At 31.2% G+C, this 12,468-nt stretch overlaps 2 protein-coding genes across 2 annotated transcripts; one reads left to right on the plus strand and one right to left on the minus strand.

The window, feature by feature from the left end:
* Positions 1-5,200: 5,200 nt before the first annotated feature.
* LOC18038691 (18.1 kDa class I heat shock protein) lies at positions 5,201-5,860 on the minus strand. The gene has a single exon (XM_006429178.2). It carries the CDS (start codon positions 5,832-5,834, stop codon positions 5,364-5,366), a length of 471 nt encoding a protein of 156 aa, XP_006429241.1. The 5' UTR covers positions 5,835-5,860; the 3' UTR covers positions 5,201-5,363.
* Positions 5,861-7,352: 1,492 nt separating this feature from the next.
* LOC18039744 (class I heat shock protein) lies at positions 7,353-8,165 on the plus strand. The gene has a single exon (XM_006429179.2). The coding sequence runs from the start codon at positions 7,562-7,564 to the stop codon at positions 7,997-7,999; it is 438 nt and encodes a 145-aa protein (XP_006429242.1). The 5' UTR covers positions 7,353-7,561; the 3' UTR covers positions 8,000-8,165.
* Positions 8,166-12,468: the final 4,303 nt, after the last annotated feature.

Here is a 12,468-nt window from a genome sequence, read left to right on the forward strand (position 1 = left end):
GGTCTATAATGATACCAATGGAGAACCTGACATGCATGATAGTCATGCCTCAAATAACCACATAAATGTCTCGATATCCTCGTGTGAAATCAATCTGCTTCATAATAAAATAGACTGGTCATGATGATTAACTCTGACAAAAGGAACGAATAACATGTCATACTTGTTGGTAAGATATATAGTATCAAATGTGATGGCGTCTCCAAAATATTTGTAAGTTGTTCTACTCTTTAGATTTACTTAAAATACATTTTTTAATCGATCATGCTCATCTAAATCAACACTTAAAAAAAAACACTTGCATTCTGCTTGCTCTTTCTAAGAGTGCTTAGAATGGCCATAATATCTCTTTTTCTAAGTTGTAATCACCTAACTTTGTCAACAAGATTTCTCTAATCTTTTTTTAGAAATGAGACATTTTAATATCCACTAGCTTTTGTTAATATGAATATATCTATTGATTTTGATGATAACAAACATGATTAAGTTTTTAAAAGTTCAAACGATTTTCATACATTTTTTAATAAATCATTAGTTTGGTATAATAATGGTTTTTATTCTTAAATGAAAATGATTTAATAAAATTAGTTGTTTTTTTCAAATACCATGATCTAAATAAAAATTAGCTTCTGGACATAGTCGGTGAACCGACTTCATGATAACGGCTAATCGACATTGAACAGACTTGATAATTAGCTTTTGGACACTTTCGACAGTCCGACATCTTGATAACGACTAACCGACATTGAACATAATTAAAGATTAGCCTCTGGACACTGTCGGCGATCCGACATCTTGATAACACCTAATCGATATCGAATATAATTGAAGTTTAGCCTCTGAACACTAACAACAAACTGACCTCTTGAAAATGCTAAGCTGGCATTTTCTTTACAAGTCACTGGATGATAACGACGATCCATCATTTCAATAACGGTGATCCGACAATTTAAAAATCTATCCAACGGTAACTTGCTCAAGTCAAAACGGCAATTTGACTTCTAGTTAATAGCGATCTGACTTCAAGCAAATTGTCTGTAACGGCTAGTTTTTAGCTCAAACTATAAAAATGCTCATTTAAACTCAAACAACTGCGATTCCAACTATTATTATTGAGCATGCAACTTTCATTGAGTAATTATTGAGCATGCAACTTTCATTGAGTTTTAAATTCTTGTATAAATCTCATTTACTCACACTTTAGAATTTCATTTGTAATCAAATACATTGTGTGTGAGAGATTTATTTTGTAATCCTTCTGAAAATCAAATTGAGAGGTTGTAAGTGTTGGGATATGCTTCGGTTAAGAGATTGTGGATAATCTCTTGTTGTAAAGATTTATTGACACCTTGGAAGTGTATTGTAAGAGTGGTTGAAACCTTGGAGGCTTGCTTAGTAGAATCCTCAAGTCCGGTGAGCTTGGAGGTATGGATGTAGGTACGGTTAACCGAACCATGTAAAAAACATGTGTTTGATCTCTCTTCCTTTACTCTTTTATTATTGCGCTTTATTAAATTTATTATTTTTGTTTTTATTATTAAAACAATAGATTGAATTGTTGTGTGGTTTGTTTTACATAAGTTTTTAAAATTTCAATTCACCCCTCTTCTTGGGTTGCCTAGTTATTATTTCAGTTTCAACAACAATATAATTAAAATTTTAGTAATGTTAATTATTGCACAATCATTCATTTAATACGTTTTTTTGCACTTGCACTAATGCTATGATTACAAGGAAAATACCTAGCTTTATGATTGTGCTGAAGGTTTAAAGTTCGAAGAACTTATGTTCTATCTTCATTTACACAACCTCCAATTCTACCATCTCAACCAGTTTTTACAATAAATTTTGACTTCAACACATTAGTAGATTTACTTTCCGACTTGCTACTAGCCACATGTAAATGTCATATATTTTACAATTATATCACTCTATATCTCACTAGTTAGTTTCTTCATAGGAAATCCTTCTTGTTTATCATAGATTTTGTGAATCGCCCACATTTCCCCATGACTATCAAATAATATCCCAAGAGTTGACTTATATTTTTTCGATTGCACATCTTTGACTCTAGTCTCATTTTTTAAATTTTCCATTTCTACAAAATAATTAACATTTGTATTGATAATAAATTATTATAAATTTTTACAAAATTTTGGTCCAACAAAAATTTAATCCATTAAGTTTCTAAAAATTTCTAAATCAATTAAGTTTCAAAAAATTTAAATTTAAAAAATTTCTAAATCAAACAGAATTATCATTATCATATAACTAGTAAATTGTTTCCAGGAGTATTAAGCAAAATGCAGGTACATTTATATTATTACTGATATAATAGAAAATAATATTCAAAACAAAAAATCACTCTTTATAATCAAGTAATTACCATCTTTCTGTTCTGTTTCCAAATCTATATCGAGCAGTGCTTCCGTGTTTGGGAGAATTTGTGTAGAGTTATAGCTGGATAGCGTGAGTAAGCCTGAAGCATGATGTTGGTAGTGGTACCCGCAGGAGAGCAAGTGAGGATGAGTGTACTTCGTCACTGTTGAGAGAGAGAATGATTCATGTGTGAGAGAGAGAGCTGCATGTTTCTTCTATGATTTTCTATATATTTTTATTTTATTTTCAACAATATAGAATTATTACAATGCCAAGAGAGAGAGTGATGCAAGTGAATAGATTCAACTTTTTATCATTTTTCCACTTTTTTTATATATTTCTTAACAATAAAAAAGTGTAGAATGTTGAGGGAGGGAGAGAGACAAAACAGCAGCACAAATTGTTGTCTCTCTCAGCCTTCTCTCAGTTTGTTAAATAGGGATCATTTTTCTAATTTATAACACTCTCTCTTAAAAGTAATGCAAGAAATATGAGGTTTGACCTCTGCTTAGTCATGTCGAAGTTAAAGAGACATCAAATTAAAAGAATGTTGTGAAATTTATCCTTTAAAATAAGAATAAAACTGAAGCAACACCACAAAAGAAAGCAAAGTGGCATGACAAGCATAAAATAGAATTACATTATGCGACTTAAAGACTACAATATTAATCTAGCTATCAGCACATGTTGTTAGGAATTGCAAACAACGGGCTAAATTTATAATTTGATTAATTTGTGATATAATTTATTATAGAAAATCTTTGTAGTTCGTGTAGGACCCATTTATAGATAAATTAATAATTTACTAATATGCAACTAGATCTGTTAGATTTATGTTTAGTTTAATTAAGTGCAAATGATGGCTTACTGTTTATGAATCGTGGACATTGGACAATATATATACTTATACAAGTATGAACGCTTCTAGCCTAGCTATGAACAGATTTTGCTTACATATCTGTGTACTAAATATTTACATGCCAATAAAATAAAGACAGTTGATATTGACATGGTAATAATATAAAGATCATTTACTATAGTTTATAACACGTCGAATCCTTTGGTAATAGCGTTACTGGCATCAAGACTAACTAAATCACATGACATTTCATGTTGATTTGTTTGATTGTTGTGTTTGAGATATTTTGATAAAAAAAAAAAAAGAAACGAAAAGAGAGAATATATTCACAAATTAATAATATTGTTACTATTTAAATTAATAATATTCACCCAAGGGTCTTCGTTATGGATTAGCTGCTCATCTTCACACTCATCTTATTTCAAGCCCTAAGATTAGAAAACTTAGAAAGAAAAAAGAAAAGAAATAAACCAAACAAATAAAAATTAAACGGTGCTTTTGGTATTAAATAAAAAATTATTGATAAAGGGCTTTCATAAGAATTTTAGATGGGTGTTAAAAAGCTCTCCTAAACTATTTTATGGGATAATATTAATCATAATCCAAATATGTGAATGATAATCCACACAAGTCCGGCCCGTATTTACTTAGTTATAACTTTTAACGCACACAAGTCGCAACAACTAGCTTGAGTGGTGGCGCACTCGGGCAAAGTTCGGGAACCTTGTGGGGACAAATTCGGTCGATCCGGAATGGATCGGTTAAACATTCCATTAGGGAGCCAAAATTGGATTCTTCGAGAAACCGATCCAACCCCCTTAAACGAAGAGGGGTTTTTTCTTCATTTTGCTTCTTATTCCCCATTCCGTGGATTGGTTCCAACATCAAGACCGGTGGAGGAGAACTTTTAGGGGAAGGTGGGAACGAGGTTCTCGTTGGCGGGGACTTAACCCAACACCTTACGGCACGAGCTGACGACAGCCATGCACCACCTGTGTCCGCGTTCCCGAAGGCACCCCTCTCTTTCAAGAGGATTCTCTTTCTGTGTATGAAACGTCAGTGACATAGTGCTTCTTTCCATTTTGAAAGTCAAATGAACGCCTTTACTCTCCGGGATAGGGATTGAGACTGATGAGCGGTACGGTAGCAACTAAGCCGCCGTTGCGTATACAGTTTTTTGAAAGTGGAAGAGCCTTGGTAGTCAAAAAAAAAAATAGAAAAAGAAATCCGCCATCTGAACATAGTTTGTTGATTGTAGAGTTCGCTGATTGGAATTGGAGATTAGCTCAAGGAGTACTAAAAAAGGCGCTAACGGCAGTGGGACTCCTGCAGGTAAGAAGAAGCTTAAAAAATGAAGCCCATTTCTTTGAAATCCCACTATAGTAATGCCAATAAAAATACCTATCAAAAGTCGGACAGACAATTACATAGATAAGCACTTTTGAATGCTAGTCGCGAATTCTCCTTTTGGGCACAGGGACGCGAGAACCAACCCGAGTAATCAACCGCTTTTTTTTGTTAAGTTAAATTCTTCCATAACATAACGGGGCGGGGTTGCGCGCGAGCCGAGTGACGTATTTGTAATTTTGTATTTGTAGTGGATTAGCTTTGTTCGTGCACATCTTATCCTGTGGCGATTCCACTTGTCAAAATGGCTGAGAATATGGTACCATCAGTTAAGATCACATTTTCTTTTCTCATCTAAACAGTAGGAGACACGATATCAGTAAAACTTGAATTATCAAACAAATTGCAAAAGTATCAATACTCATTACAAATTGTAAGACAATATAATGATAAAAAATTTCAGTTAGTCCTTGAAAATAGAGATGAGAGTGAGACAATAACCTCAATCCTGTTCGTGACCTCAATTTGTGATGTGTCATAGACAAAGCAAACATGAAAAATCGAAAAGCTGGTGAGTAAAAATTAGCATCAACAGGTTTAGAATATAAATAGTAAGCCGTACTGACGTGACGGGTCATTATTTATTATAATATATGCATGGTTTCATTAGCAAACTGTTCTTGCAAAACACAAACACAGACACAGTTACTTGTATAGTACAAATCTTTATTTGTAAATTAATTAGCCAGTGATACATGCCTATATAGTTTAGCTTTGTTCAGACGCCGGTAATTTTGATGCTTCTGGAATGACCATGATGCTTCTTAATATCCTTTTTGGGAACGGTGACTGTGAGCGTTGAATTCGCTATATGAGCAGTTATTCTATCAACCATGGCGTTTTCAGGTAACTGAAAACGTCTAGAGAACTTGCCGACTGCAACCTCCAGGCGGTGACCCTCATCCGTCCTCTCTTCTTTCTCAATCTTCTGCTCCCCGCTTATGCAGAGGACTCTCCCGTCTTCGATTTCCACCTTCACATCGTGCTTGTGAAACCCTGAGAGATCAGCTTTGAACACGTGGCATTCCGGGGTGTCATGCCAGTCAATCCGAGTTGGAATCATCATCGGCGGCGAAAACTGATGAACGTGCTGGAACTGGCCGCCGTTCCACGTGTCATCGGATAAGGGAAACGGAGGATGATGGTATCCTACAGCACCAGCGAATCTGCTACGGGAAATCTGAGACATATTGTTGTTTTGTAAATTAATTAATTTTTTTATGTATGCTGTGGAAGGGAAATGGTGAAGCTATACTTATAGCCAGGGAATTTATACAAAGTATGGTGTTTCTTGGCATCAGTGAAAGGAAGCATATGATAAATGGTATAAGAATCAAGAATTGGACCAGCTTAGATTTTAGATTTGCGCTGGGACTAGTCCTTGTCAGAATATATGCACACTAATCTTTTAAATGTTGAGCAATAGATAAGACATGCACTACCGTTTTTTTATTATTATTATTATTTTAAATATGGCTACTATCACTATAGAAAAAAAAAAATCTATCCTTTTTAATTGGAATTTGGATAGGAAAAGCAATAGATACCACTTGCAGCGGGCTTATCATTACCAAATTTACATCCGCAAAAAATTTATCGAACCCACATATAACTCGTTGTGGATTTTTAGTTTTTTTCAAAAATTCTCCTAGTGCAGGTTTTAATAATTACCAAATCTACCTACAATCCATAGTAGGTTTTGCTTATAACCTGCAGTGGCAGTAATAGCTATATATTTATTTCAGATCATAACACCACATCTAGATTCATAATACCATATTCAAAAAATTAGATTTATCAAATATTTCTATAAAAAATAGTTTTACTATTGCATACAAATATACAATTAACTCTACACTAAAAGTTATGTGTATGCTTGAGCTTTTTATTAGATTAGTCGCCAAATATATGCAAACGTACTGTGAAAAAGAATGATGTAAATCAAGCTAGCGATAGCAATTGTGCATTTTTATAATTAAATATTTTAGTGATTAAGAAGATTAAGTTAAGTCTTGAGTAACAAATGACTCTCATTAACTTAGTTTATAACTTTTATAATAAAATATTTTTAAATGTGACTTTAATAATTAAAATAAAATTGCAGGTTGGTAGATACCCGCCGGACTTTTTGTTAATACCAAACTCACTTACAACTCATAATGAATTTAAATTTGTAATATGAAATCCACTAGCGACCCGTAAAATTACCCGCAGTAGTGGGTTTTTAATGGGCGAATTTTGAAGAATTTACTAGTTTGTGAGTATTGTTGCAATTCCTAAATATGGGCTAAGTCAAAATTGGCAGCCACCCTAAAAAGGCAAATGGTAATGTTTTTTAATTACGCTCTATATGCAGATTTCCCATAAAAGTATATATATCAGACCTTGATCATCCAGATTTAGATGTGGATGCTGGTGGATGTTCGGACGTAATTTTGTCATTTTGTGTATAAAATAAAAAGTGGTGGTATTTGAACAGCGGAAATCTTGATTCTTAATGGGCCTAGGCCTCTTTCTAATATGGATCAAAACTCAGCAAAGGCCACCCAATTGAATCTTCAAACCTAGAATGGATTTAATGTCTGGGTTTAATCAATTATTGGCCCTGAGCCTAGAGCAAGGCCAGCCCATATGCTAGAACCCGTACAAATTTCCAATGATTAAGCTTTTGAAATCAAGCTCAATTAATTATAAAGCCACTGCCACGCAAGAAGAAGATGGTGGAAGGTTATAGAGGCAACAAGACACGTCCAGAAATGACCAAGATCAACCCCGAAACTTCAAGAGCTCACCGCCTAATTCCCTATAAATAGCAACCCATGAGCTCCGCTCACTTCATCAGTAAAGAGTGAAGACCCAATTGATAAATAAGCAAACGATTTCGAAGAAAGTGCTCGTCGCTTTGATTAAGCAAAAATGTCTTTGATTCCATCTATATTCGGAAACAGGAGCGTGCTCGACCCATTTTCCTCGGACGTTTGGGCGCCCCTTGGCTCATCCAGCAATGAGGTGTCAACATTTGCCAGTGCTCAAGTCGATTGGAAAGAAACCCCGGAAGCTCATGTTTTCAAGGCGGATCTTCCGGGGCTCAAGAAAGAGGAAGTGAAGGTTGAAGTTGAGGACGGGAGAGTCCTTCAGATCAGCGGTGAGAGAAGCGTCGAGAAGGAAGACAAGAACGACAAATGGCGCCGTGTTGAGAGGGGCCGCGGCAAGTTCCTGAGGAGGTTCCGGTTGCCTGAGAATGCCAAGATCGATCAAGTTAAGGCATCAATGGAGAATGGTGTCCTCACCGTCACTGTTCCCAAAGTGGAGGAGAAGAAGCCTGAGGTCAAATCCATTCAGATCACTGGTTGAAACTCTCCGTTAATTGCAGCCTTTTTAATTTGGTTCTTGTTTTGTTCTGTGTGTTAATGAACGATGTGCGATTGCTGTTAAGTGTGTCGCATACTTTTGTTCATGTAATGTGTCGTCGACTGCTTTTTTAAGTAATTTTAAGTAATAAAAATATGTTGTTTTCTTGAAGGAGAAATATATTAATTATTAATTCATGCAACCGGGGACTTAGCCAATATTTTGGTTGTCCAAATATTGTGATAGTGCTTGTGGCAAGCTCTCAACGGAAGATGTATCGTGGTGAGCCTTACAATCTGTAAATAAGAGTTTGTCGTGGACTTCTTGTGAGAGTGCGAGCACTTGAACACTCTTTGAAAGATTATTAGATAACAATATAAAATATTGCGGCTATAATGTAATTGATAATAAATTTATTTATTATAAATTATATTCGTTTATTATAAATCGTATTCGTTCTTTCATGTGATGAAAATGTTGTGTATAGTTTAACTATTGATACAATTGAAAATTATCTTTTTTAAAATAAGCAATTGACTTACCACTTAATTTGAATAATAAAAGTATTTATATAATGCAACATAAATAACAAATACAAATACATGATATAATTAAGGATTGATTTTGAAAATTAGATAAAAGATAAATTTTAAAAAATTATCCGTTAGAATTAGCTAGATCTACAATTTAGAAATTAATGTTGAAAGATTGAATAATTGTATAAAGGAAAAATGACAAACACACCCTCAACCTTTAGACAAAGGGACAAAAATTTCCAAACGTTTCAAAACAGATATTTACACTCCCATTCACTAACAGAAACAGTAACTTTTAACAAAAATTACCGTTATACCATTCTAGCATATAAAAAAATATATACAAATTTAACTTGTGGTATTAATATTATAAAATTTTATTTAAATTTTAAACTTGTATATTTAACAATTCTCCACATGTTTTCATTTAAACTTGTATATTTATAATTAATTTTTTTATGTTATTTATTGTGGTATTAATTGAAATACAAGTTAACATTAATAACCAATTTTATTTATTTTTATTCTTGAGTAATGAATTAAATTTATTTGGCTTGAAAAGGGAATTTGATAAAAATTAAAATAGAAGAATTGGGTAATAAGAGTATATTTATAATTTTATTAATAATATATAGACAAATTGGATAATCAATAATTTTTTTTATATGCTAGAAGGGTATAACAATAATTTATAAAAGATTATTATTTCTGATAATGAATAGGGGTGTAAATATCTTTTTTGAAATGTTAAAAAATATTTTATCCCTTTATCTAAATGTTGGGAGTGTGTTTGTCATTTTCCCTTGTTTAAAATGACTTTTGATTTAAGGAAGTAGTCTGAAATTCATTCACCGACCTCATAATAAAAAAATATAAAAATTGTGCTTCTGATTTAGAGCGTTAGAAAGAGGTGAAAAAGACAAAAGAATAAAGTAAATCTATCTTTTTTTTAATTGGTGTTTTTAATTTTTAAGAATCTTTTATCTTTTGTTTTTATTTTAAGTTTTATAATGTTTAAATAATTAATCAAATTATTTACAATTACACATTTAAATTAAAATTAGCACTCATTTAAATTTTAATAAAACTTTAAAAATTTAATATAAAATATTGTAACCATAATATATATAGATAACAAATTTATTTATTATAAATTGCCTTCGTCGAAGATTTCTCGATAGTATTTTAAGTATCTCAAAATCTTTGAATGCAAGTTTGTCAGGTCCTTAATGAAGCACGACTGCACGCAATTGGTTAGCACTCATTTAAAAAATAATATAATTTTAAAAATTTAGATAATAATATAAAATATTGCAACTATAATATATATTAATAACAAATTTATTTATTATAAATTGACTTCGACGAATACTTCTCGATGGTATTTTATGTACCTCAAATTTGCGAATGCGAATTTGTTATGAAGATGCTGTTAATGGAGTGTGACTGCTCGCATTTGGATAGCACTCATTCAAAATTTAGTATAATTTTGAAAATTTTAATAACAACATAAAAGATTGCAACTATAATATATATTAATAGCAAATTTTTTTGTTATAAACTATCTTCGTGGAAGACTTCTCGATACCACAATCTTCGAATGCAAGATTGTCATGGATGTGTTGTTAATGGAGAGCGACTGCGCGCGTGCTTGATAAGTACTAATTTAAAATTAAAAAAATATCCAACGTCCACCCGTTTTTTACACCTTTTTTAAAAATACACAATTTCTTCATTTTTTGGCTGAAATTCACCTAAAGTTACATTTTGTTTCACTTTTCCACTTCCGTTTGAAATCCGTTAAGAAAACTAACGGAAATTTAAAAAAATGACCATTTTACCCCCAAAACGAAAATTATAATTTCACCTTAAAAATTACTAAAAATAATTAGATTAAATTTAATTATTTTCCCCATCGGCCAATAAATAAATTAATTCCACAACCATCAAATGCAGGTTTTTTTTTTAAATATGTTTGTAATTAGAATGCTAAATTATAACAATAGTATTAAAAATAGCCCAATCTTGCAAACCATCAATTGAATTTAAGATAAGTAGAGTTTTATTATTAATTGAGTTATAATCTCTAGTAGTTAAGATTTTTTTGTACTTCATTAAAGTGCCAATAATGATATTCATCATTAAATCTTATTATTTTGGACATTTTTTAAGGTGAAATTGTAATTTTCGTTTTGGGGGTAAAATGGTCATTTTTTAAAGTTTCCGTTAGTTTTCTTAACGGATTCCAAACGGAAGTGGAAAAGTGAAAAAAAAATGTAACTTTAGGTGGATTCCAGCCAAAAAAAATGAAGGAATTGTGTAGTTTTAAAAAAGGTGTAAAAAACAGGTGGACGGTGGATATTTCCCTTCAAAATTTAATGTAATTTTGAAAATTTTAGATAACAATATAAAAGATTGCAACAATAAAATATATTAGTAACAAATTTATTTATTATAAATTATCTTAGTCGAAGACTTCTCAATAGTATTTTATGTATTGAAAATAATGTATAATTGTTTTATTATTAATACAATTGAAAATATCATTTCCAATATGCTCAACTAATTTATCACTTAATTTGTTCTTAAAGTTTGTTAATAAAAGTATTTACATAATGCAACACAAATAGCAAACATAAATACATGATTAAATTAAGGATTTTCAAACTAGATAAAGATCAATTAAAAAATTACACATTAGAATTAGCTAAGCTTACAACTTAGAAATCAATGTTGAAAGATTAAATAATTATATAACATTACTTTTGATTTAGGGATGCAAGATAAAATTTATACACTAACTTCATGACAAAAAAATTAATAAGAGTTCAGATTCGTTGAAGATACTCTAACGTAAAGCAGTCTCTAAAATTATTGGATGCACGTTATTATAATTATTTCAAATTCGGCTATATGCATCTAACGGTTTTTGGGCTGCTCTACGTTGGAGCATCTCCATCGCAGCAGCTGCCAATAAATAATTGTGCTTCTGGTTCATAGCATTAGAAACGGACAAAAAAGAAAAGAGACCAAAATAATCTTTTGTCTTTTGTCTTTTGTCTTTTTTTCTTTATTTAAATTTTATAATTTTTTAATACTTAATCAAATTATTTAAAATTAGATATTTAAAGTAGTTCAATATAAAAAATTTTTAAATTAATTATGGTACTTTCATAATCTTATAATTTAGTTGGGACACTTCCTTAAATAATCAATCAAATATATATTTTTAAATAATCATAATAAAAATTCAAAGGCCAGCTGGGGCACATATGCTGGATACATCCTGCGTATGATACAAGACTAGAAGATGATCCACAGGTGGGAGAATTCAAGATCTCTTGTAAGTAATATTAAAAGTTCAAATTCTAAATTAATTAGACAGTGTTATGAGAAATTGTTGTTGATTATAAGTTGAGTACTCTTTGTTATACACAAAATCTTGGAATTAGGATGGGCAAAAAAGTCCGAGCTGGCCCGGCCCAGACCTGTGGATTTCGGCCCGGCTTTCATACATGAAGACCTAGACAAGGGCTCCAGAAAAAAAAAAGTCCAGGCCTAGCCCACACATACTTTTTAAAAAAAATTATAAATTAGAATAATATAACTAAAATTAAAAAAATAACACAAAAAAACTTAAATTCTTAATTTATAAATCAATAATAATTCAAAAAAACTAAAATTATAATATTAAACTCTCTCTTATGCGTTAATTAATTAAGAAAATATTTGAATTAGAGAATATTTTATTAAAAAAATTAAATTTCTAAATTTTTTATTTATTATTTTACTTTAAAATATTTATTTATGATCATAACAACTTATTAATTATTAACTCATTTCAAATTTATAATAATTTAAAATTTTTTAAAATTTTTTTAAAAATAATAAAAAAATCCAAGCCCATATGGGGCTCGGCTCTAACCCAGCCCTTAT

This window comes from Citrus clementina, unplaced genomic scaffold (genome assembly GCF_000493195.1).
Source record: "Citrus clementina cultivar Clemenules unplaced genomic scaffold, Citrus_clementina_v1.0 scaffold_6, whole genome shotgun sequence".
Lineage (NCBI taxonomy): Eukaryota > Viridiplantae > Streptophyta > Magnoliopsida > Sapindales > Rutaceae > Citrus > Citrus x clementina.

Excerpts from the sequence above, each read along its gene's own strand:
- LOC18038691 (XM_006429178.2), bottom strand. The coding sequence starts at position 5,834 with ATGTCTCAGATTTCCCGTAGCAGATTCGCTGGTGCTGTAGGATACCAT.
- LOC18039744 (XM_006429179.2), top strand. The coding sequence starts at position 7,562 with ATGTCTTTGATTCCATCTATATTCGGAAACAGGAGCGTGCTCGACCCA.